The sequence below is a fragment of the Scleropages formosus genome, chromosome 3 (assembly GCF_900964775.1).
Source record: "Scleropages formosus chromosome 3, fSclFor1.1, whole genome shotgun sequence".
Taxonomy (NCBI): Eukaryota; Metazoa; Chordata; class Actinopteri; order Osteoglossiformes; family Osteoglossidae; genus Scleropages; species Scleropages formosus.
This window is the reverse complement of record NC_041808.1, coordinates 5,985,932-6,010,656: the sequence shown is the minus strand read 5'-3', so window position 1 is coordinate 6,010,656 and position 24,725 is coordinate 5,985,932. Positions and strand designations below refer to the sequence as shown.

At 48.8% G+C, this 24,725-nt stretch overlaps 2 protein-coding genes and 1 long non-coding RNA gene across 20 annotated transcripts in view; 2 read left to right on the top strand and 1 right to left on the bottom strand.

Annotated features, from left to right (window-relative positions):
- ablim1b (actin binding LIM protein 1b) overlaps positions 1–11,821 on the top strand; it is a 62,491-nt gene extending 50,670 nt beyond the window's left edge. For 11 of the 17 annotated variants that reach the window (XM_018762641.2, XM_018762639.2, XM_018762645.2 and 8 more), the window contains 10 exons: positions 1,805–1,852; positions 3,853–3,999; positions 4,657–4,742; positions 5,239–5,359; positions 5,846–5,910; positions 6,020–6,083; positions 6,266–6,273; positions 8,095–8,169; positions 9,427–9,507; positions 9,599–11,821. In XM_018762641.2, coding sequence (XP_018618157.2) covers positions 1,805–1,852; positions 3,853–3,999; positions 4,657–4,742; positions 5,239–5,359; positions 5,846–5,910; positions 6,020–6,083; positions 6,266–6,273; positions 8,095–8,169; positions 9,427–9,507; positions 9,599–9,712 — 809 coding nt within the window. In that variant the 3' untranslated portion in view covers positions 9,713–11,821. The remainder of the gene's footprint in view (positions 1–1,804; positions 1,853–3,852; positions 4,000–4,656; positions 4,743–5,238; positions 5,360–5,845; positions 5,911–6,019; positions 6,084–6,265; positions 6,274–8,094; positions 8,170–9,426; positions 9,508–9,598) is intronic. The other 6 variants (XM_018762646.2, XM_018762648.2, XM_018762644.2 and 3 more) reach the window with 2 other exon arrangements.
- A 2,593-nt stretch (positions 11,822–14,414) lies between these two features.
- Positions 14,415–24,725, top strand: part of afap1l2 (actin filament associated protein 1-like 2) — a 33,434-nt gene continuing 23,123 nt past the window's right edge. Inside the window, exon 1 of the mRNA XM_018762657.2 lies at positions 14,415–14,784. Within this exon, the coding sequence (XP_018618173.2) occupies positions 14,769–14,784 (16 nt within the window). The 5' untranslated portion in view covers positions 14,415–14,768. The remainder of the gene's footprint in view (positions 14,785–24,725) is intronic.
- Positions 16,701–23,353, bottom strand: LOC108940458 (uncharacterized). 2 transcript variants are annotated; one of them, XR_001966568.1, is made up of 4 exons: positions 22,933–23,353; positions 21,262–21,440; positions 20,613–20,758; positions 16,701–17,415 (listed from the first exon to the last, which is right to left on the bottom strand). It is a non-coding gene; the product is annotated as an uncharacterized LOC108940458 (long non-coding RNA). The 2 variants fall into 2 exon arrangements; XR_001966567.1 differs by lacking the exon at positions 22,933–23,353 and having other exon boundaries at positions 21,262–21,503.

Below are 24,725 nucleotides of genomic sequence, written 5' to 3'. Positions count from 1 at the left end.
TGTGCCCAAAGCCCCTCTCTCTCCTAAAGATAGTTGGCTGCAAATGGGAGTTTTACCCAAACACTAAAATACCAAACCTGGAGAAGAAGAGGCCATCAATTACAGCTTTTTTCAGCTCTTTGCATGAACTGAATGTTTGTTTCGTTTCTATCAGAGACATTATCATACACTTTTTATAAAGAATTTAAGGTAAAGCTCATCTTTTTGGACCGATCAATAAACCAAAAGATGGTGAGTTGGTTGGTAAATATGAAACACATCGTTTTGTTTGTGTGATACTTACTATACACATTTTGTACATGCTCAAGTATGCAGTATATATGTGTGTACTGTAATATGCTGTGCTATTATGTATTCTGCTTGTACTGTAATAGTGGATATCATCCTGTATTACAAATTGTTGTCCATAATTTGCAGTAGATTTAGTGCAGATAGACAATCTAGGAGTTACTACATATACATATTATAATGTGCTTTGTATGAGTGTATATTGTATATTTACATTTTTGTATGTAAATATACTAGAATATACAGTGTGTATGTACTGCAATATTACTCACTGTACTAAGAGTTATTCTTCACAATATATGTGGTGTAATATGTAATATATACAAAATCTCATATGCACTCATCCAACCTTGTTCAGCCTCCTGATATCAGATTTTTCATGTATTTGGTTTTACATTATTAATAACAGTTATTGTTAATTGGCCCGGATTGTCCAGTCTGCTGCATCCCGATCAGTCCGCAAAATTTGGTACTTTGCAATAAACTGAGACCACATTTGAAAATTGTGCTAAGGAGCTGTGTGAGAGAGATGCAGTGTATTGTGGGAACAGTGTACCCACTCTCTCAGTTGTGGTCTTACTCTCATATTTGTGCTTATGTCCACTATTTGCCCCATTGTACTTTATTTATTCATTTATTGACATTATGAGACATATAGCCATTTTTCTCCTAAAGCCAATCTACACACACTATCAGGGCAAGTTTAATTTATGATAACTTTTTTCAAAATTATATTATATGCGGTAGAATTATTTTTTTGTACATAGCTTGCTGCTACCTTATACACCCAGTAGACCTTAAAAATAGCAGCTATATGGTTTAAAAAATGAAATTAAGTTTTTTTTTTTTTTTTTTTCCAGGAACAAACTGCAAAAAAAACATTAAAATTGTATGCAGTTTTTTTTTGTTACACTACTTTTATCTTATGAAATGAGGCATCATTAGTGTGATCTTAGGGTAACTTTGGGATTGACTTGGAACAAACTGGATTTTTTCCCCCATAAAAACTAATGGAATGAATCATTTAGTTATCCATTGTTTCAATATTTGGCCTTCGTCCGGGAACAAATTAGGACCACGTAATGGGAGATAAGTGTGTGTATGTGCATATATGCACATACACACTGTATTGTACTGTATACTATATTTAATATCTCTAAGTAGGTTAAACGGCAATATAAAGTATTGTAGAATATGGTATGGTAACCAGAGTATAGTAATATCTATATTGTTTATATATACACTGCTGAGTCATTGAGTCTTATGCACACTGTAATCTCCAGTATACATATATACATTTGTCTTCTCTTGAAGAGTTTGAGAATTTGGAGAATGTGCTGAGATGAACAGGCTCCATTGCTTGGTTGCATCCCTTTAGTTTCTCCATCTGCTCTCACTGTGCCGCTGATGCGGTCGGTGTACCATCAGCCATCCATCCTCCATCCTCGCAGACACCACGGTCCATCGTGAGCTTGTGCGAAGAGTTGTAACTGGTCCTCTTATGTTCTCTTTGCAGACCAAGGTGTCAACATGTACCGGAAACCTCCCATCTACAAGCAGCACGGTACAGTTCTTCTCCTCTCCACACCGATTGTCTATAGTACCTTGACTGAACCTCAGAAAAAGCTAAAATAAATTGAAAAACACTCTGTAATTCAGTGATCAATAAGCATTTGTCCAGTGCAGGATTGTGTTGGTCTACACACCCTCTCCTGGAGGTGCAGGGTGTAAAACAGGGTGCACCTTGGTCATTCCAGTGTAAAACAAGCACAAGATTTTTATTATTTTCAAACTATATTATAATCAAAACTCCTTTAAATAGACTGAAAACAAAAGTGTTATTTCCACAACCTCAGATCCAACACAGATTGTTGACTGATTTGTCACGTTTATGAGCTTCTGGCTACTTTATGCTTTCTTTATCATCTGCGCTATCAATAAAAGCTGAACAATAAAGATACAGCCATAGCAATTTAAAATACTTTTATTAGTCTTTTCACTTTAATATTTTCGTCAGTTTTGAGCTAAAACGAAGACTAATTTGAAATGACTGAAACATAAATATGTGCTCAAGAGTGCAGCCGGTACTGTAGTGGTTAGAGCCACTTCATTTCCAAAGGTCGCAGGTTTGAATGTCACTTCCTGCTGTAGTACCCTTGAGCAAGATACTTACTCTAAATTGCTCCAGTATAAATTACCCAACTGTATAAATGGATAAATTATTCTAGGTAGCTTAACAGTGTAAGTTGCTTTAGGGAAAAACATCAGATAAGTGAATAAATGTGAATGTCACGATGAACTGCTGTTCATTGATTATTGACCACTTTATCTCATGTGCAACTTTTGTCATCTTGTAATTAACCCCGCCACTGAGCTGTAAACACTGTGCAACCGAGTTGAATTAAGGCGGTGCAGCAGTCCTATACTATTTGGCTGCTTTTTACTCCCAGCCATCAGCTATAGCAGGTTGTTTTCACTTCACAACGGATGTGAATTATTGAAAGTAGAACAGTGAAGATAATGCAATTGAAAAAAAAAGTTTGTATCTTTGAAAATCTATTACCTGGAGAACCGAACCCATGTATTTATAGTAATTTTCATTTCTGAGCCCTGCTTTCAGGCGTGAAGCTTCTGGTTCTGGTTCTGAGCAGCAGGTAGTATAGTGGTCCTGAACAGCAAGTCACAGCTCCTGAAGGAATGATGTCAATCTGGACTAGAAGTAATAACCTTATGGTGCTGTGGGTGATCTGGAGTTTGGTGTAACTGTGGTTGGTTTTCACATGGGTTTTAGAGAAAGACGAGACTGTTCTGGGCTATGGGGAGTAAGGTAAACAGGGTTATTACACCGCAGTCCATCTATAGGTTAGTGGGCCAGGGCTCCATTAGACAATATTCTAATTGCTAGTTATTATTATAAAGCATCACCAACCGAATAAAAGAACTCATGAGTATCGCGGTGAGACCTTCGGGAATGTGCCATTCATCCGGCGATGCATTGTTTTGGTGCGTGCATCATGTGACCTCTCACCACATCTCCCTTTTTGTGTGTGTTTGTTTTGTCTCTCATTAACGTTTGGTCGTGTCTCGTTTGACCACATCCAATATTATCATGTAAGTACATCCCATCTAAATCAGTTTATTCCTCTTTAGCGACTAACTTAGCACGTTCAGCTAACAGTCTACTTCCGAGTCACGACCTCTCGCTTCTGACCTACCCGTCTCCGTGGGAGGCCATGGATCCCCCCCACAGCTTTGCTCCGGTGTCCTTCTGCATGCCTGCACTGTGACACTGTGGTCCTCTGTTGGTCCAGCGAGACCGACTTTCCACCTCCTCCTCTGGCCTTTCTCTCCTCACTTAACACACTCTCATTAGTTCCTCATGGAGGCGCCGTGCGTGAACAGTTTGCCACGTGCCTCCTTCCTCTATCGTGTATAGCTGTGAGTGTGATGAAAGTGAGAATGACAGTGTGGAGACCTGAGGGAGCGAGGGACCTCCTGCGATGAGGGATCCCTTCTCCACAGCCGCTCGCTCATAGACCAGTGTCCCCCTCGTTACCCGTCTAGATGTAGCTGCCCTGGCAGCCCAGAGCAAGTGCGCCGATGACATCATCAAATCCGCCAAGTTCCCGGCGGCCCATGCCCCTGGCCCAGACGACACGCCAAAGATTGAGACTGACCTCTGGCCCTGCCCACCCTCCCTCGCTACCTTAGGTAGGCTCCTCCCCCTTTCCACCCCTGCTCCGCCCTTGATCCTTCCCTGCTCCAGGATATGATGCTGATCCAAAGGTCAGAGGAATCACACACCTGTCTTTTTCATCGTGCACATCATCCGTGACATTTATTTGCGTGTTTTTTGTGTGATTATTTCTCACTTTCATGCCCATGTAAATATAGCAGACTGTATGTTGTGTTGCAAGACACGGATTTTTACACATGCAGCTGAATCAACTTTACTTCACATTTAAGAGTATATATTTATATATATGTATATATATATATACAAATATATCGTATGTATCTATGTGTGCTTGTGTAATAACAGGCTTCAATGTGGTTAAATGTGATAATTCATTTGCTACTGCTGCCGAAGTCCTCACTTTTTTCCAAATACACCGTGTGCCTTTCCTGCAGTCAGATGATGCTGATGAGTGACTGTTTCATTTCTGGGCAGTCAAACCGCAGATCTTCCCATTCCTATCACACTAGCTTTGGGGTGTACAGGGACGTCTGGGAGCGTGCAGATGACACGGGTGTCATCAGCCAACGCGATGTTGGAGAGATGCTCTGTTCACGTGGCTGTGACTCTGGTCCCGACCCACCGGTGTGCCTGTGTGTCATGGTGACGTCTCCGCTCTCTGAAATTCCAAGGGTCAGACGGGAGGCGTAGGTCGCGGGAGGAAGACGAGGAGGAGCTGCAGAAGCGCAGGCAGATGCAAGAGGAGCACCTGAATAAGGTCAGCTCACCACAGACCTGAGTTTCGCGCTCGTGCTGGGGTGTGGAGTACGTGTGCTGCATGTACGTGATACATGGTGTTGGAATTCATCTATAAACATAACTTGTGGCTGCGGTTCACCAGAATGTTAAGGATGTTTTGTCAACCATGCCAACAAAATCTAATTCAAATGCATAACTTTCTGTTGTAACACAACAAAGTGTAGCAGCAGATGGGGGGGGGGGGGGGGGGGGGTCAATACTTTCTGCACCCACTATGTATGTGTGTATTGTAATAGTGCTCTGATGTCGTATGCATGTGTTGTAATATTGTATATCATCATATGTTATGAATTGATGTAGATTAGCACACATACTTCACACCTCAGTGTACAGTATGTATGAAACAGCGCCCCTGTGAATCACCATCACGCGGTGATTACAGTGAGCACGGCCAGTGGGCTCAACGCTGAAGTCCGCTGTGGAGTCTGACGATGAATTTCCCCTTCGCAACACAGATCCAGTCAGGACTGGGGAAGCTCATTTTAAAAGAGGAGATGGAGAAGGAGAACAGGGAGCGATACTCTCGCACCCTCTCTTCCCAACGCTATGAGAGCCACTATGGCAACTGCACCACAGGTACACGCCTGGGAAGTGTAGGGATCACATGTGTGTCCGTGTCAGACTGAAGTCAGGCGTGTGTTCATGTGTGCATGTAAGACTGAGACAGTGTGCCTCATGTAAGAAAACAAACAGGTGTGTTTCCATGTAACAATATAGACAGGTCTGCGTAAGTGTCAGGATATAGACAGATTTGAATCCATGTGCTCAGGTGTGTGTCTACCTGAAAGTGCAGCCGTCTATACGCAGTTTTGTCTCCCATTCTCTTCAGTGGATTCCCGTGTTTTTCAGTTCTCCCTCTTGTCTTAAATTGTCTCCTCTTTTCTTCTGTTGTCTCACATTGTCTCTCAAATTCTCCTGGTGTTACCCAGTGGAGTCCCAGGGATAATCATTGTCATCATGTTTTTTGGAAGGATTGAGGAGTCACCCATAGAATAACCACAGCATGTTTCTCCCATCATCATTAGTGTGTTGGCTTAATGTCCTTTACTCTCGGTGGTGTAGATCCCTGCTCCCCAGCAACGAAAACATCTTCTCTGCCTGGGTATGGGCGCAACGGTCTCCATCGGGTAAGGCTCCCTGGTCACCCCAGACTTCCCATCTACAGATGTGTGTTGAAGCAGTGTAACTTGCACTGTTCGATGTGTGCTTCAATGTGTGTTTTCCATCTCCTTTTAGCCCCAGTCTACGGAGTTCACCCAGTACAACAGCTACAGTGACGTGAGCGGTGGGGAAAGCAGAGGTAGACCACCATACACCCATTCATTCCATCTCCTCACAGCTATTGGATCATAGCTTCGGTTAAATGTGTTTACTGCAATACCGATGAGAGTCAAACTAAAGCAAAGTAAAGGAAGGATGTGTCTTCTTTAGAGTGGACAGCATGATACCAGTGGTGTCTTCTCCCTCTCTCTTGTCTTACAGAGTTCAAGGTACGTGATGGAAGCGGATTCGGGGGGGGGCCGCGTGCGTAGCCAGCATTGAGCATGTTCTTCATCACACTGTCATGTCAGTGTGGAGACCCCATGTTGCATTCCCAAGTGTGACACATGTAACTGAATGTCTTCATCACCATCTGTGCTTGCGTAACTGCCACGTGTTGCGGGGACGAGGGTCCCATGTGCTCCCTTAGGGGTGCCGCATGTGTACTGCACACGAGCGCCCCCAGGCACACCCCAGCTCCCCCAACCTGCCCATCGTATCACCTGCTGGGCTTTCTCTTATGAGGACTCTCAGTTAGCTACTTTCATATTGGGTTCAATTTCGATAAAGGAAAAGAAAAGAAACGGTAAAACACTCATCCCCTGTTATCTAACCCTAATTTGGTCTGGAAAACTGACCCAATATGGAAAAAAACCCAGTAATTAATCTACTTACTTCCTAATTTCTCATGGGGAATAATTCCAATTTGTTCCAAGCCCACCAGAATTTCACCGTAATATCACCGTAAATCCTACCTAATATCATAAGGAAAAAGTTGTATAACGCATTTAAATAACAACAATATATTTATTTAAAGTAGAAGTACTGTGATGGCGTGCATGGACTTGGTTGAGTAAGGTGAAGGCTATGTGTCACATGTAAAAAAATAAACGATTAGAAAATTAAAACACAATGCTGCATAACAAAGGATGCAAAGAAGTATGTAAGTGAGACTAGAGTGCCAGAACCAAACTGAGAGCATGGGTCCACTGTTCCCACAATGCACTGCGTCTCTCTCTCTAACACAGCCACTTCGTGCAATTTTCAAATGCGGTATCAATTTATCACTCTAGACCAAGGGTCGCGACTTGTACCCAGTGTCGCAGACCAGATGATTGAAAATCTGCACTGCTTATTTAGCACTGGTTAATTAATGAAAATTAATTAATTGATTAGTAGTATTAATAATTTCAAACTGGATATGAGGAAAAACTGGCTCTTGAGAGACTGAATAACACGGGTCAGTGTACTTTATCCGAACCTTCAATGACTGACACGTTCAGAGCCGTCACTGCTAGCTGCCATTAGCTACTGTAAGCTACTCTTCGCCGTTATTGGCTGCTATTAGCTACTCTCAGTCGTTATTGGCTACTGCTAGCTACTCTCAGCTGTTATTGGCTACTGCTAGCTACTCTCAGCTGTTATTGGCTACTGTTAGCTACTCAGCTGTTATTGGCTACTATTAGGTATTCTTAATTGCTATTGGCTACTGTTAGCTACTCTCAGCTGTTATTGGCTACTGCTAGCCACTCTCAGCTGTTATTGGCTACTGCTAGCCACTCTCAGCTGTTATTGGCTACTGTTAGCTACTCTCAGTTGTTATTGGCTACTGTTAGCTACTCAGCTGTTATTGGCTACTATTAGGTATTCTTAATTGCTATTGGCTACTGCTAGCCACTCTCAGCTGTTATTGGCTACTGTTAGCTACTCTCAGCTGTTATTGGCTACTGTTAGCTACTCTTATCTGTTACTGGCTACTATTAGGTATTCTTAATTGCTATTGGCTACTGTTAGCTAATCTTAGCTGCTATTCCCTACTATTGGAGTCTCTTAGCTGCTATTAGGTACCGTTAGCTACTGTCGGCGTGTCGTTTGGGCCGTGTCGCCCCACACACGGTGGTACTCGCATACGCCGCTGTAGACCAGGTTGGTTCTCGGGCAGCTGTGGGGAGATGGGGGCCTACATGTGAAAGTGGCCCCACGTGGAGGCGGCGCACAGATGGCCCAACACGCCCTGTGTCACATGTGTGTGTGTGTGTTCTGTCCTGTAGCCCGTTCACGACGACTGCGTGGCCGTGTCGAGAATGGACAGGGGAAATTCTATGCCTAATATGTTGGAACCAAAAGCAAGTATTTCATCTCTTTTCCATTGTTGAACTTCTGTTTGATTTCAGAGAAAAAAAAAAAAAAAAAAGAGACAAATTTGTTGCTGCCTTCTTTATTTCTTGCAGTACAGTGTGTGTTTTATGCACGTGTGCTGCAGTCGCAGTCCCCAGGTGTGCCGTGTCCCTCTGCCTATCAGTGCAACTGTGTTTCCAGCTCCGCACACAATAGCGCCCGACTGGCGGCAGACATTCGCACCTTAACGAGGGAGGAGGAGGCCATTTAGCATCAGCCAGTTTAACTCAGATTTGTAGCTCAGGTTCACATTAGTGGTCTCTTGGGTCTTTATCGAACCCTGCACCCATTAGTACATGTCTTGTTTCGGTCTAATGCCGATTTGGGACTGAGCTGGAGCCACATGCTGCCAATTTTCCCAGAATGCCCCGAGAGCATAGCAAGGCCGCTTAGAGCAGCACCTGTGGTTACCACTAACATCATGCTTGGCACATAATGAGTGACTGGACCGGGGGGTGTGGCCTCCTTAACGAGGACCCTGAGAAGGAAGTGACATCACTGGAGTGGGCGCGGTCAATCCTGGAAGGTGATCAGGAGGTACGGGCTCTCTCTCAGTACGGTTTGCAGTGCCATCAGGTCCCTCCCAGCCCAGCCAAGGGGGGGGGAATCATGGGAAGTGTGGAAGCTGGGACAGGGGAGTGAGGCGACGCTAACGTTTCTCCAGACGTCAAACACTGCCCACGAGAACACGCAGTTAGCGCCTCGACGCGACACGTGAGCTTTGCGCTTTCCCACTTTTTTAGGCACGGAACCAGTGATGGCGCAAAAGACGAGAAACCTTAGCAGAGCCGCAGTTGGAGGGCTGCCGTGTGTCAGCGCGTCTCCATGTTTCCATGGGCTCTGAAGGCCCCTGAGCCGCAGGAGCCCATGAACGCTTGCGTGGACTTCTCATAGCGCTCATTTCATGTGTAGCTCATTACCCGGATGGACTGGAGTCCTCCTCCCCATCCCGAAGGGCTCCTTCGAAAGGCCACACACCGCCGTGTCCTCAGAAAGCCAGCAGCCTCACCGCAACACACTCTGTGCACCCTCACGCACACCCTGTCCTCCAGTGCTCCTGTGTCTGTCTATGACTACGTGTGTGTCTGTATATGTGTGTGTATCTGTATCTTTGTGTCCACGTGTGACGATGAAGAACTGAAAGACAGCTTGTTGGGAGGTGCCGACGGGTATCCGTCCGTGATAGAGACGTGTTCCTTTTACAGGTGTACCCGTACGAGATGCTGACGGTGACCAGCAGAGGGCGCTCCAAGCTGCCCAAAGATGTGGACAGAACAAGACTGGAGGTAACGAGTCTGTGGGGGGGTCTGCTAATGTGAGATGGAGAGCTGTTCTTCGCCGTCTGCGCTCACACGTCTTTCCTGCTCTGCCCTGCAGCGCCACCTGTCTCCCGAACACTTCTTTGACATCTTCGGGATGGAGATCCACGAATTCGATCGCCTGCCTTTGTGGAAGCGCAATGACATGAAGAAGAAGGCGAAGCTCTTCTAACGACCCGGCCGTGCATGTTTTTAATTTATGAAGCGACCCGTCACTCCAGCAGCTCGTAATTTGCGCATTAGACTTCTCTTTTCTGTTCGTTTCTTTTTCTGCTGCCATTAATAGGAAAACCAGGCGCAATATAAACCTTTCTTTTCGCTTTGAGCACGAAGTTAGTCCCCGATTCAGCAGCTAGAGGTAGGTTTCACCGGGTGCAAGGGGGTAAAAGTGAGATGATTCACTCTTGGGAGAAAGTGATACTAATGACTCGGTGCTTTGCATCCGTGTCATTGTTGCATGAAGTATTTGGGGGGGGGGTTGACTCCCTCTTCCTCCCCCCATTTCCTCTATTGGGCTTTATTAGTGGGACCTGCAGGCATCCAGGAGACCCATAAATGGAGGAAGTGGAGATTCTCCTTAATGAGGACGTCCGTCTGCAGCCCATCGGTTGAGGCCAACGGGAGATGTGCAACTCCTGGTGTTTTGTGGGTAATGAAGGCCCTCAGATTATTCCCACTGAGGGCTGCAGGGGCTGATTGCTTTGTGCTGTAAAGGGCCAGACTCCAGAATCTTCCACACCTCAGCCAAAGCTCAGTGCATTACCTACGACCGAGCATTGAGGCGGGCTCTTCACGTTTTCGAGATCTGGTAGGCGTTGCTTCAAGCCCAGATGTCACAGTGTCAGGCAAAGCAAACCCTGACACTCTTTTACACTTTATTCATTTGGTTTTGCCAGAGGTTTTAGCCTTTCGGTTCCTGCAGAGCTGGGGCTTCATCACTAGGGGGGCGAGCTTGCGCCATCTCTGCCTATACCAAATTCGCACACAGCTCGGCCCCCCACCTTTCCCACAATCCCTCCTGACTTATACCCTCATCGACTCATTTTCTTCCTTGGTGTCATTGTTATACCACACACTCCTGAGTTTTGTTTGTTTTGCCCACAGACGCTCGCTCTCCGCAGCCGAGATGAATTCACTCAAAGAGCGTTTGCTATGTTTTGTAGTATAATTAAAACTGCCGATTTCTTGTACTGGAAACACGATGATTCTCGCACTCTCGTGAGAGCCGCTGATCCTGTGAGGTACAGGTGTGCGCGCCTGTGTGTTTCCTATGCCCACACAGCGCCCTCTACAGACGAGTCATTGCGTATGAGGCCACCTTGGACTATTCAACACGCTCAGGTGGACCCTCAGTGAGACCATCCATGGGACCCAATGTGATGACCTTCACTAGGAGCCTCAAGGTGGCCTTCAGCAGATGGTTCTCTGGGGCACTCAAGGGTATCTCCACTGATGAGACCCTTGGTGAGACTCACTGGTGTCTCCACTGGGGCTTTCGGTGGGATCTTTCTGTGGGACCTTTCAGTGAGGATCCTCAGTGATAGGATTCAGAGTGAGACCATCTTTGGGGCCTTATTTGAGACTTTCATTCCATCAATAATGGACACTCAGTGATGAACGCTCAGCAGTGAGACCCTCTCTGATGGGGCCGTCAATAAGGGGACCCTCAGTGATGGATCCTCAACAATGGGACCCTCATTGATGAGACCCTCAGTGATGGACCGTTAACGATGGGACCCCTAATTATTGAGCCCCTCAGTGGTGGACCCCTCAGCAATGGGACCCTTTATGATGAGGCCATCAATAATGGGAGTCTCAATCATGGAACCTTCAGTGATGGACCCCCAGCAATGGGACCCTCTATGATGGGGCCATCAATAATGGGATCCTCAGTGATGGAACCTCAGGGGTTTGGGTGAAAACTGTGTGTTTTGGTCACTGTTTTGCAGCTGTATCCATGGTGAAGCCTTATCTGTCAAATCTCAGAGTGACATGAGACCACCTTCCCCTTGGAGGCCCTTTCGGTTGAAGCCCTTTGTACACTTGTATACAAACAGAAGCTTATTTTACCCACACACCATGTTTCTTTCTTATACGACAGTTATGCTGTGGATCTGGAATTTCACTGAACTGTAAGGCTTTGCCAGTTAAAGACATCGTCCCCAACGTCCCTCATCGAATCAGGATATCGGAGTTTTGATAACATGATACCAAACATAGTTGTCTTTTGGAAGACACACTTTAATGATGTAACAGTGATACTGAAGAATAAAATGCAGCAGTTCACACATGACGTGCTTGTCTTCTTCATGCGTCTGTCCATGGGGCGTGTGTGTGTGTGTGTGTGTTATTGTGTGTTTGAGGGTTACTGTGTGTGTGTCTGTGAGCACGAGCTGGAGTGCGTGCAGTATGTTCACACAATGTCATGCCGCTCTCTTTCTGAGGTCCTTCCATCGGCACCATTCGTGCTGTGGGTGTCGCTGTTGGCCTGCGCTGGGGGTGTTTGCTGTTGACAAGGGTTCGAATGGCAGCTATAGTTAGTTAAACAAAGCAGGATGATAGAGGTCATTCCAGAACTTCTTCCTCCAGCAGGCCTCCCTCCTCCATTCCAGCAACGTCTCATCAGCTGTATAGGAGCTCTGCAGAAAGATTTGAACGCTTTGTCCTTCTTCGTCTTTCAGTGTCCACCTCTGTCTCTTGTCATTCTTCATCCTTATTTGTCCATTTTTGTCCTTCCTTGTCCTTCTTTATCTACCCTTGTCCATTTTTTTCCACATTGCAAATTTTTGTCCTTTTGTCCCAGAAAGTCCCGAGGTTGTTAGCCTCTATTCTCCTGTGTGTCTGTGTCCTCTAACAGAGCTGTACTCCTGCATCGGTTAGTGTCCCTGGTACCAAACATCTCTGCAGGTGGCCCGTCCTCCTCTCCCTTGGTCCCTTTGCTCTAGGTGTGTGTTCCCGGTGAAGGCAGTGTGTGGGAGCACAGCTCGCTCTTACACTGTACATTGGAGTCCGGAATCAAAGGGCCAACCCCTGACCCCTGACCCCTGAGTCACAGCGTAGGAATGAGCTCTGGGCGGCGGCAGTGTGTGGAGACAGGGGAGAGGAGGAGGACATGGAGGAGACACAGGGGACCGCCCTCTCTGGGACTTATCACAGCACCACGTGTTGTGCAAGTGTGGGAAAAGAGGCGAGCCACGCACTGTTCTCCTCAAGTCCATCACCCATCCCCATACCCCTTCGGTCATCCCTCTTCATCCGTCCACAACGGAGGACGAGCCACTCGCTGGTGCTCGCTCTCCTGTCTGACCTGTTAGCCCCATGACCTGCAATTTTTGTTTACTTGTTTGTTTATACTGCGCATACTGAAACAAATATATCCACGTTCATTGTTTTCGCGTAGAACTCCTTTTGTTAGGTTAAAGGGACTGTGGGAAAATCAGGAGCTTTCACCTTCCCTGGGAATGCGGCGGTCAGCAGTGGTCAGCGGTGCAGATTATGTGACCACACAGACACTGTTTGTCCGCTGAGAAGGAGGGCCGCGTCCACAAGCGCCTCTCCGTGATTCTCAGTGATTACACGCTCCGGCCCACCTTGGTGCCGCACCGCTATCGCCGAACACGTGACTTGGGGGGTTCGCTGGAATCGTGGAAAAGCAAGAAGAAACACACAGCGAACGTCTGTTTATTAGTTACAAGTAAGTGGCTCTCGTGGGAAAGTGTACATGGATTCTGTGCTCTACCCACACCGCCATCCCGCTTCCTTTTAAGAGCAAAGAGCCGCACACACTGCGTGAATCAAATTGTTCCAGCGCGCACACTGCGTCTGTGCTGTCTTACCGCACACACTACTCCTGCGCAGTCGTACCCCACATGCTGTGCCTGCGCATTCTTGCCGTGTTTTCTCAAGCTCGGGCTCCCAGGAGGACTGCTGAACAGCACAGACAGACACTTTCTGGCAGCAGCCGATAAAGAGCTGATTTCTGGGAACCCCCCCTCCCCTCCCACCAAGAGCAAACAATTATGAAGAGAAAAAACAAAAGAAAAAGGCTGCAAATGTTATTGCTTTTTCATTAAAGTGGTTTCATTCGGGTCCTCTTTTTGGAAAGAAGGAAGAGAGGAGGACTAGAGAGGAGGATGAGGAGGAGGAGGAGGGGTGAACACAAGGGGGAGGTGGTGCTAAGGGTAGGGAGGAGGAGGGACAAGGGGGTGGGGGATGAGGAGGAGGAGAAGGAGGGTCAAGGGAGGAGGGGTGGAGCTAAGGATGAGGAGAGGATGAGGAAGGGTAAAGGAGTAGGTGGGAGGAGGCAGAGGAGGGACAAGGGAGGAGAGGAGGAGCCAAGAGTGAGGAGAGGAACATGATGAGGAGGAGGAGGGGTAAAGAAGAAGGGGGAGGAGACAAGGGGGAGGAGGGGCAAAGAGTAGGGATGAGGAGGAGGAGGGACAAGGGGGTGGGGGATGAGGAGGAGGAGAAGGAGGGACAAGGGAGGAGGAGTGGAGCTAAGGATGAGGAGAGGATGAGGAAGGGTAAAGGAGAAGGGGAGAGGAGGAGGAGGGACAAGGGAGGAGGGGAGGATGAGGAGGGGAGGGGCAAAGGGTTAGGGAGGAAGAGGAAGAGGGATAAGGGAGGAGAGGAGGTGCAAAGGCTAGGGATGAGGAGAAGGAGAAGAAGGAGGGACAAGGGAGGAGGGGAGGAGCCAAGGTAAACTAGAAGGGGGCAGGAGGGGAGGATGAGGAAGGGAGGGGCAAAGGAGAAGTGGAGAGGAGGGGCAGAGGATGTGGAGGAGGAAGAGAAGGGGGGAAAGGGGAGCGGAGGAAAGGAAAGGAGGATGGGAGGAGATGGAGAGGATGGGGAGGTGGAGGGACAAAGGGGGGAGAGAGAGGAGGGGCAGAAGATGATGGGTAAGAGGAGGACCTGTTGCTGTGATTCTGTGCTCATGGCGTTGGCCAGAGCAGAGTAGGAGCGCTGCAGTCTCAGGAAGGAGAGAGAGAGAGAGAGAGAGAGAGAGAGAGAGAGAGAGAGAACAGGCGGTGGAGACTCGCAGCAGACAGTGTGGGACAGGGTGGAGGGACAGAGTGGTGGGACAGAGGGACAGAGCGGCTCAGCGCTGCTCCGCTTCACCGGGACTCAGCAGCGGGGAAGAGAAACAGGGAGGGAGAAGAAAGAAAGAGGGGAGAGACGGAGAGGAGCGCAGATCTCGGTGGAATAAGTGTGAGATCAGGAGGGGAGACATGGAGAGACACACAGGTAGGACACAGAGACACTGCCAAACACACGCGGACACGGAGGTGACAGCGGCGCGCGACGAGCGCTCCCCGCCGGCCGTCAGTCGTGACACTTAGTTACTTTTTTGATTCCATCATCATAACTGTACACGTGTGAGGGCGCAGCGATACTAAAGGTGGAAGTTTGACTCTCACCTTCTCAAGGCGTCAATACTTCAGAAATTACCAGCACAGATGTTGTTACTGTTATTTTACTCTAATTACTGCTGTCGGCGTCGTTACTGATGCGCAGTTATGCGATGTTTCAGGAGCCTCTAGTCCGAGCTCCGCTTGTACCTCCTCCTGCATGTTCGCTGGTGTTTGAGAACCTTGCTGCGGTTAAGGACCCGGTTCACGGTGCTCCACGGCGACCGGCGACCCCCCCCCCGTGACCCCCACCGCACCATCCTTCATTAATCAGCCCCGTAACGGGTTAACAGCCAATTGTTCATCTGCGCCCCGAAACTCTTCTCATGTTTGCACTGTGTGTGTGTGTGTGTGTGTGTGTGAAACGGGGGCACGACGGAGGGGGGCGGAATGTAAGAATGCAGCGGTTTGAGCGCGAGCCAGGCTATCTAATAAGGGGGAGTCCGGGGGGGGGGGGGAGGATGTTGGAGCCATTCTGATTTATTAATGAAACTGTTCTGAAAATGTCTGGGTGTGATATCTGTCTCGTTTAGAGCAGGGGACACATGTGGACTCTGCACCCCCCACCGCCCCCCCCCCCCAAGCCACTGTCTGACTGGACTTCGAAGCATGAGTATTCGTAGAGGCACCTTATAATATATTGATCCATACTGATCTAGCGATTAAGGACTGATAGAACTGATAGCCATACCATGGTACAACTGTTGCTGCACATCCCATCCTTTTCTTGAAGGGCTGTGAGATATAGACAAGGAGACAGGTCTATGTGTGTCAGAGAGTGATGGAAAGTCAGGGGTCCAGACCCTGTCCCGCACTCCCTTCCTCCTCCTCCCAGTAAAGATTTTTCATTACTCTAATTTTACTGCACCTTGGACCTGGTCTCAGAGGCTGCTGTCTGGGATTTTCTCACAAGGGCATGTTGTGATGCCGCAGTGGAATGCTAATGGCCTATTGTAGTTCGTGGACCCCCGGCAGGGCATTAGCAGTGGTCCAGATGAATAGTAAACATTTACGGTGGTGTGTGTTCGTTCACTACTTGCTCCGACTCCGAGGGCGACTCTTATCTATTTGTTTCGCCGTTCATTCTTAGCCCCATTAGTTGTTTGACGGAAAATAAACACGGCGCTTGAGTGACGGAGGGGAAATGAATTCGAGTGGCAGCACCAACACTCCTGGGGGGGGGGAGTGGGTGGGTGGTTGCAGCGGTGGTGTGTCCTTCAGGCCAAAGTCTTTAACATGGTTAGAGATGAGGAAGAACCTTGTGGCTGCAGTCCAGCCCGGAATAACGACGAACAGGTCAGTGCAATAACCGTGTGGCAGATCAGATATGATCGGCATGAAACCGTGGACACAACTTCTCCGATGGCATCGCAACACACAGGGAAGGGCCTTTTTGCAAGCAGGTGTGTGTCGTGGAGGCATGAGCCGCCTTTGCCTTGGCGCTCAGAGGGAGCCCTTTTGTGTGACCTTTCTTTCGGTTCACCTTCCTCTTCCTCTTTCTACAGGACTGCATAGGTGTTCTTTTGAATAACCTCATTCACCAAGTTATTAATCGATCAGTTCACCAACATTTATCCGTAAAGCCTCAGACTTGAACCAATGACCTCACACACTCACACTCACACACACACCATCTGAAACCCCTTGTCCCCATACGGGGTCGCGGGGAGCCAGAGCCTAACCCGGCAACACAGGGCATAAGGCTGGAGGAGGAGGGGACACCAGTCTGCTGCAAGGCACCCCAAGCAGGACTCGAACCCCAGACCCACCGGAAAGCAGGACCCAGTCCAACCCACTGCGCCAACGCACCCCCCTCAAACCAATGACCCAAAGCAGCAATTCCACCACATGGTAAAAGATAAAAAATAGGTGAACCCATGAATGGGAAGTGTCTCTGAGCTAGGCTGGACCTCGTTTAGAGGAAGAGAAACCACCAACGGCGTTTGGAGCCAATGCCTGCAGAAACAAGTGCTTCAATTAAAAATGAACATTTACTTAATTGAATACGAAAAATTGTCAGATTTGCTGATGACCAGTTTGGAAAGAAGTGGAAACATTTCCAATAAAACTGAATATTAAGAATGAATTGAATTAATATTAATTTAGTTAATTAATAATTGGTGGAGCGTGAGGGTCCCCGCAGCCTCCAGACGGACGTCTAGGGTCCGGCTCAGCATCCCTGACCCTCCCTGTCGCTGCACCAGTTCCCTGCCTGACCGGTGGGTGCTCTGGAGAGCAGGTGCAGTTTTGGAGCTGTTGGTTCCCTATATGATTGGACCGCTGAGACACATCTGGTCAGGTAGGGCAGATCGCACTTCAATGGTTCGCTGTCTGATGCCCCCCGCAGAGTGGGCTGCTGCCAGGTGACCCTTCCAGAAAGCGTTTCGGCCCAGCTCGCTTAGCTCCGGTCTCCGGCAGGGTGTTGAGTTGGGCGTCGACCCTCCCGGGTGATCCGAGGCTGACGGTGCTGTGGAAAAACACGGGAGACGTTCTGCTCACTCGCCCCCACCCCCAGCGTCTTCTCTCATTCGTCAGCGGTTATGGAATGGTCAGAATGCGGTCAGATTAAAAACAATCCCACATCGTGATAAAGCGATTGCCGCGCTCCATAATGGCCTTTGTGTTTGAGTGCCTCCCCAGCGCTCCTGTCAGCCGGTCAGGGAGGGGGGGCGCGGCCAGGGAGTGAGCTCATGAACTGTGCAGGAGGGCTGGTGATAAGAAGGGGGGTGGGGAGAGCGTGGGGTTCGAGAGAAGGGTGTAGCTGCAGTGGGACATCACACTTTCCACAGTCGCTTCTGGTGGAATAAACGTGTTGACCGACCTTTAATGCCTATCTGTGGGAAGAGCAGCGCCCTTACCGTGGTAGGTGTGGTACTAGTGTGACATATGTCCCCTGCACAGATGAAGGCACCTCGGCTTGCTTTGCGAGAACTCGTAACGGAGACGGCTGTTGCTCCAACAGCTGTTCTGCGTCACCCTCGAACCCGACGACATGCTCCCAGGAGCGCCACCTAGCAGTCAGAGTCGTGAAGGGCGCTGCTGAGCTCACAGTGCTATATACGTTTATAATTTTTTTGCATCCACTGTATAATTTTGCAATATTGACCATCTATCTATCTATCTATCTATCTATCTATCTATCTATCTATCTATCTATCTATCTATCTGTCACAGCTTTGTTGAGCACATACAGTAGCATGTAGATCTGGTGTGTGTAGCACGTACAGCTCTTGCTGTAAGTCTCCAATGGTGATCTGTATTCGCTTTATGGTGCTCAGAGTTTGTGGCCGAATTAGTCCATGATGTCCTCTTGCCATCCCACTGACTTAATCTCTTCCGCCCTCGTCTTCAAAGCGCCGGGGCTCGGCCCGGGGGCCTGTTCCATACGGCTACGGCTTCCTGGCAGCGGGCCGCCGATCGTCCCCGGGGCGTCCGGTTGCGGAACGTGTCCTGTGCGCGCAGGATGCAGGTTACAAATGGGCGCTAGTCACAGATGCCCCTAGTTAGAAATATTTGCAATCTGAGAGTTGTTTCGGTGTCTGCTTGGCTGCAGGGGTTCATGGTTAACATTTCTAATTAAACGCAGCTCTGACAGAAGGGCCGTTTAGAACAGCTTAGCCTGTCATCTCCCTGTCCTCACCTAGTCTCCCGTACCTCTCTTTGTCTCCCGATAAGAGTAAATGTGTTCAGGGTTGCAGGAATGTAACTGGTCAGGGTGGGTTTAGGTGGCGATGCGTGTCTGTTATGGATATTTTGTGGAAGGGACCGGGACAGGGGCTGCGTTCGAGTTCAAGCTCAAGTTCAAGTGGTCATGCCACTCTAGGATCCGTGTAGGACTGGGACTGTGCGGGACTGGAACTGTATGGATGTGGGACTATCAGGCACTAGGACTGTACAGTACTAGGATGGTATAGTGCTGGGACTGGGTCTGGAACTTTGTGGGTCTGTACCTGGGACAGTATGGGACTGAGAGAGTGTGGGAGGAAGTGGGACAGTGTGATGGGGAAATGGGAATGTATGGGAAGAAGTGGGACAGTATCAAACTGGCTCCATGACTGAGGGACTGAGATACAAACTGGGTGGAAGGACTGAGACTATGTGGGGTGGATATCTGTATTGGTGACCTTTGACCAAGCTCGTTCACAACCGTCTTGCACTTGCGCAGGGACCGACATTGTGCGGAACCGGGACTGTGGGAGGGACTGCGACCTCACGGAACTGTGTGAGACTGCGTTTTACTGCGGCGCACAGCGATGCAGAGCGTCAAGGAGGTGAAGATCGTGGCTGCCTGGGCCCCAGTCAGATCGGAGCCACTGCTGGGTTCCCATGTGGCCTTATTTAGAGTTTGAGCCCCGGCGATGGCTATCACGGTTGAACAAGTAGGGGAGCTGAGTTTGGTCAATCCCAATCGGTTGGCGAAGGAGGGAGGTTGTTATTCTTGTTGCTGTTCTCGTCGCTCGGTCCGCTAATCACTCCCATGTCATGTTCTGGCTCCTGAAGCTCAAGTGGGCTCAAGTATGCAGCTGTGGGGGTTTCAGCAACTTTTCCTGCGTCACTGCTCGCGGTCGCATGTCCAAGCTCCCCGTACTACACACACCGTGACACACTCACACATGCACACACTAATACGCTGGCGGAGGAGCTTGTGCTCGCTCCCTCTCATGGAGGCCAACCGAGGACACACACGTTCTACGGTGTTCTACAATAGACTTGGACTCCGGCGTTGTCATTTGGGATGATACGCAAGGACCGTCGCAAGTTGTCATTACGGCAGTGCAACGTGCACCTCGGCCCACGGTCCCATTGATTATAACTGCTATAACCGAGCATCAACTTTCGCAAGTAAAAAAAGCCTTTCTAAAAGAACGAGCGCAATGTGATGTTTGGACGGTGCAGCAGAACGGAAATTTCGACACTGGAGGAAAGAGCACGGCAGCACGGGGCTAAACTGAGCCCGTATCAGCTTGTGATTAGAATGTGGTCCCGGGAATCTGTCATAATCAAATTAGCATGTGGATGCAGCGCTGCCAGGACGATGTGGAAGCTCCAGAAAAAGCATATCCCGGTTCAGATGGTGTTTATGTTTGGATGTTTGCTTGAACTGAACAGTGGAGCATTGGCTGAGTTCTTGCAGGATGCTGGAGGACACCCAGGTTAGTTGGTGTCCACCACAGGGTTGGAGCAACAGCAGACTGAATGAACCGGTTTTTTAGGAGGTGGAGGAAGTAAGAGTTGAATATTGGAGGGCTAGAGGTTGCAGATGCACGAAGGGTAGATTCCTGCAGGACTGGACTCACAAGAGGCAGTAGGAGCTGGTTCCTACATGGTTGGAGGCTCCAGAAGCAGTAGGGCCTGGTGTCTCCATTTATGGGTCATGTTGGGTTGGGAGCAGCAGCTCTGGTTTCCCTGTTGGTCCAACTTAGGGGGGATACCAGCCCCACTCCCAGCATGCATCTTGCAAGTTTGTTTAGTTCTCTGGCTGGATGTTGTTAACGGAGGAACCCGCAGTACGAGGCACGGAGAAACCACAACCGAAGCTCCTTTCACCTCTTGCTCTGATGTGTTCTGGCAAGTTGATGCCTCGGTGATTTGCTGCGTTGAACTGAGTCCCCTCCGACTAGCAAAGCACCCAAGCCGGCCTCGATACGCCAAGCCATTACTCACCTTTGTCATCTGCTCGACGAAGAGCAACAGAAAGTAGATGAGACGGCCATCTGTAGAGTTTGAAGATGCGTCAGTGATCAGGTTGAGGAGAAGTGAGAAACGGGATTGCCGACTTCCCCCACCAAGCCTCGGAACATAAGTGTGACCTACGAACAGAGAGCGATGGTTTTAAATAGAATTTCCCAAGAAGAAAAATGGTGGTGAAATAGTTTGTGTTGGAGAGAGCCCGTTCTCCAGCATCTGGTTTTGCTTAATCCCCACAGACAGCAGAGGGCTGTTGGCCCTGCTACAGAGAGCAGAGCGGAGCCCCATGCTGGCCCTGCCGCTTTTATTGGACCCCCAGCTGCATTCAACCTGTCGGGGCCACCGGCTCCCACACCTTTGAAGTCCAGGCGGGAGCGGAGAGGGCCACCTACAGGACTCCCGAGTGCCGCGGGGTGTGTCTGCGCTTGGGAAACCGCTGACGCCTCTATTTGGGGCCGACTGATGTTTTAACCACCTTAGGGACCCAACATTTTGCATTTGCCACATCCTCAAGCACTACATAGACTTTACGCTACAAGTACAACCAGTAGCCAACATGACAACCATGTGCAGACCCATGAGAAGCAAACATGCAGAGTTCTCAAGCTTTCTCGATGAGATTCACCAAGTGGATTTGCAGATGGTTTTACAATAGCTTTGCGGTCCTCGCGCTCTTGTCGACGAGTCCCCTGGGGGTGCGCAGGAGAGTCGGTGATGTTGCTGCGGGAGTGATAAGGCCACCGGCCACCAGCCACAGTGGTGCAGTCTCTCCGTTCCGGTCCCTGGAACCACGAACGCTAGCTGCTGCAGAAGAAAGAACAGCGAGTGCTATGACAATGCACCATAACGGGAAACCACAGATTTTAAAAAGCCCAGCTCTAAATACAGCATCTTATTTTCAAATTGAAAACATCTTCAGCGGTTCTCATCTGGAGGCGAAATTGACAATGAAAATAACACATGAGTTCTTTGAAATGGATACAGCTGGGTTTGACCATTCCTGCTTATACTTCGGGCTGGCAGCCAGACCGTGCCCGCTGGAGTCCGAGCGCTGCCCATACATTGCGCCCCAAGGGCCTGGCTCGTGTCTTGGACGCACCATGAGAGCAGTTCTGCATTTTGGTTATGAGAAACTGTGGGCAGAGAAATGGGTCCCAGTTTCCTGTTAGACTGTCTTCCGACACCCTAGGCTGTGTCCCAGGCCTTTATATAGAGATGGTCAGCTACCGCACCACCAGTTCTGGCCAGGAAGGCACCATCTTCAGTCCGATAGCTCTGCTCATCATGAAGTCAGTGGGCCTGGTCATCATTAATCCAGTATCTCTGTTCATCATGAGGCCAATGGGTCTGGTCATCATGAAACCAGTTGCTCTGGCTATCATTAATTCAGTAGCTCTAGTCGCCAAGAAGTTAGTGGCTGTGGTTATGAAGCTAATGGCTTTGGTCTAATCAACCAGCATCAACAACTGCTTGTCCCGAGCGGGGCCGCTGCAAGCCGGAGCCTACCCGGCAACACGGGGCGCAGGACTAAGAGGGGAGGGGAGACACCCAGGATGGGATGCCAGTTTGTTGGAGAGCACCCCAAGTAGGGCTCGAACCCCAGACCCGCCATACAGCGGACATCAGCCAAACCCGCCACCACACCACCACGCTCCCCTATGTGGCTTTAGTCGTCACAAATTTAATATCTCTGGTCACAATGACGCTAATGGTTCTGCTCATCACCATGCCAATGGCTCTGGTCGTCATTAGACCAATAGCTCTAGTCACAATGAAGTTACTGGGTCTGCTCATCATGAATCTAATAGTTCTGGTTATTACGAAGTCAATTTCTCCGATGATCGTGAAGCCGATGGCTGTGGTGACAATGGCAGACCTTTTCGCTACATGCGCACCACTTTGAGTTTGGAACGGACTGGTTTGGACTGACAAGAGTGTGCTGGTGCAGGCTTTGGATTTTGAAGCTCTTTGGCACATATCCAGGAAGGAAGTGAAATGTGTCCACGCTGTTATTAGCCTCGTGTGTCTGGCGTCCCGGCATTGGTGGGAGATGGCCGGGTGTCAATGGCACTGCGGTTCCGTGCCATAACCATCATTGACATGTCAAAACAAGAGCTTCATGGAACAACTATTTCACAGGAGGAACATCTAACTTTCCTCGCTCTGCTATGTTTCTCACTTTTTACGACCCGTTTCAAAATCGGCCTTTCGTCAGTCAGATGTTTGCACTTGAATAACAGCAACGTGTGTGTATCAGTTGTTAAATATCGTGAAGCTGCGCTCCGTATTCCCCTACCCATAGTTTTGTCCATGTCCAGCGTCCACTCAAGATGTTGACCAACAGGTTGACACCCGAGATCTCTGCAGAGATACTCGCTGGCTCAAACTCATGCGGTTGTTCTCACCCAGGCTCCCACGCATGCGAAAAGGCTGGCGAGGACATCTGCAAGAAGTTGTCGAGAGCGGCGCAGTGGCAGAGAGCGAGCAAGCGGGGTGTGAGCTGACTTGGGCCCGCCCACCTGCAGCGCAGTGTTGGCTTGGCGAGGACTTGACGCTTGTTTGTCTCACCGCACACCGGATGCCCAATGATAGGGTGTCACAGCCTTGGCAGGCGATACCCATCAGCTGCTGGTGATGTCATGTGTTTTACCGCGGGACAAGAATAACGTGAAAACCGAACCGCCCTGGCCTTGTGTTTGCCATGATGGCAAAAGCATGCTTCCTTCTCCTGCTTCTCCTCAAAGGACGCCATGGGGGAAGGCGAGAGTCGGGTGTCCGGCACGTACCGATGGTCCAGGTGTTCCGGATGGTGAGGATGAGTTAGAACAGGGAGATCCAACAGCTCAGCTCAGCTGCGGAATTGCCGGTCATGTGGAATGATTAACCGACGAATTATCAAAAGCTGCTGAACACGGTGTCAAAATCAAGCGAAGAGTTTGGCTGTTAGAATCCCAGCTGTATGCAGTAACTCGGAGAAGAAGGATAGTCCCCTGTGGCGGGACATTTTAATGCGATGGGTTTGGAATTAGAGTTATCAAAGAGAGAGGATGTGAGAGGTACATGCTTGTTACAGAGAGAAGTGTGGTACATTCGCTTTTTATCACTGAACGGGCTTGATGAGGACATGTCTTAGTCAACCGTGTTTCCTTAACCCAGTTTTTCACCAGTGGATCTCCTGTATTTCTGGATTTCTGGTTCTTCATCAATTACTTTTGATGTCTTTTTTGAGTGTTCTAAATTTTTCAATTTCACGTCGTCCTCGACTTACAACATATGCGATTTACGATAACCCAAATTTACGACGGCCGTCCCGTCAAACTCATTGTATTATTTTCTCGACGTTCGGTTCTAACACCAAACGCTGACCGCTCCGTCAGCTGACCGCACTGCCGCAAGGAGCCATATTTTATATTGACTCAGCGTGTTTTGTTTCATTTACAGAACATTATCTTTGTGTTGTCATTCAGGTTGCTTTATTTACAGTGTCCTGCAAGTGAAAATGTGTTCCGGTGGTGCAGAAAAGAAAAAGCAAAAGAAATCCGACTTAGAAATGAAAGTGAAAATAACATGAAAATGTTGTTGTAAAACATTTTTATTATTTTTACTACTGTGGCGCAGTAGGTTTGGCCAGGTCCTGCTCTCTGGCGGGTCTTGGGTTCGAGTCCTGCTTGGGGTGCTTTGCAATGGACTGGCGTCCCGTCCGGGGTGTGTCCCCTCCCCCTCCATCCTTGTGCCCTGTGTTGCCAGGTTACGATTTGCCGCAACCCCGCTCGGGACAAGCGGTTTCATGCTCTGTGTGTGTATTATTACTATTTATTTAACTTGAATAATGTGTGATCTTTGAAAAACAAAGCCTTCGTACAAAATAATATTCATGCATGTTAACCGAAGGTTAGCAGAAAACCTCTATTGTCCCTCTCTTGGCCTAATGTGTTGACTTTTATTAATGTTGTACTAACATTATTCACATTACCTTTGCTTTAAGGTTATTATCCAAGAACTGATCTCAGCGGTTATTCCGGGAAAAATTCTGTCATAATCTGTCATATGGTCTATGCATTGCATGTATGTTACTCCCCATGTTATGTA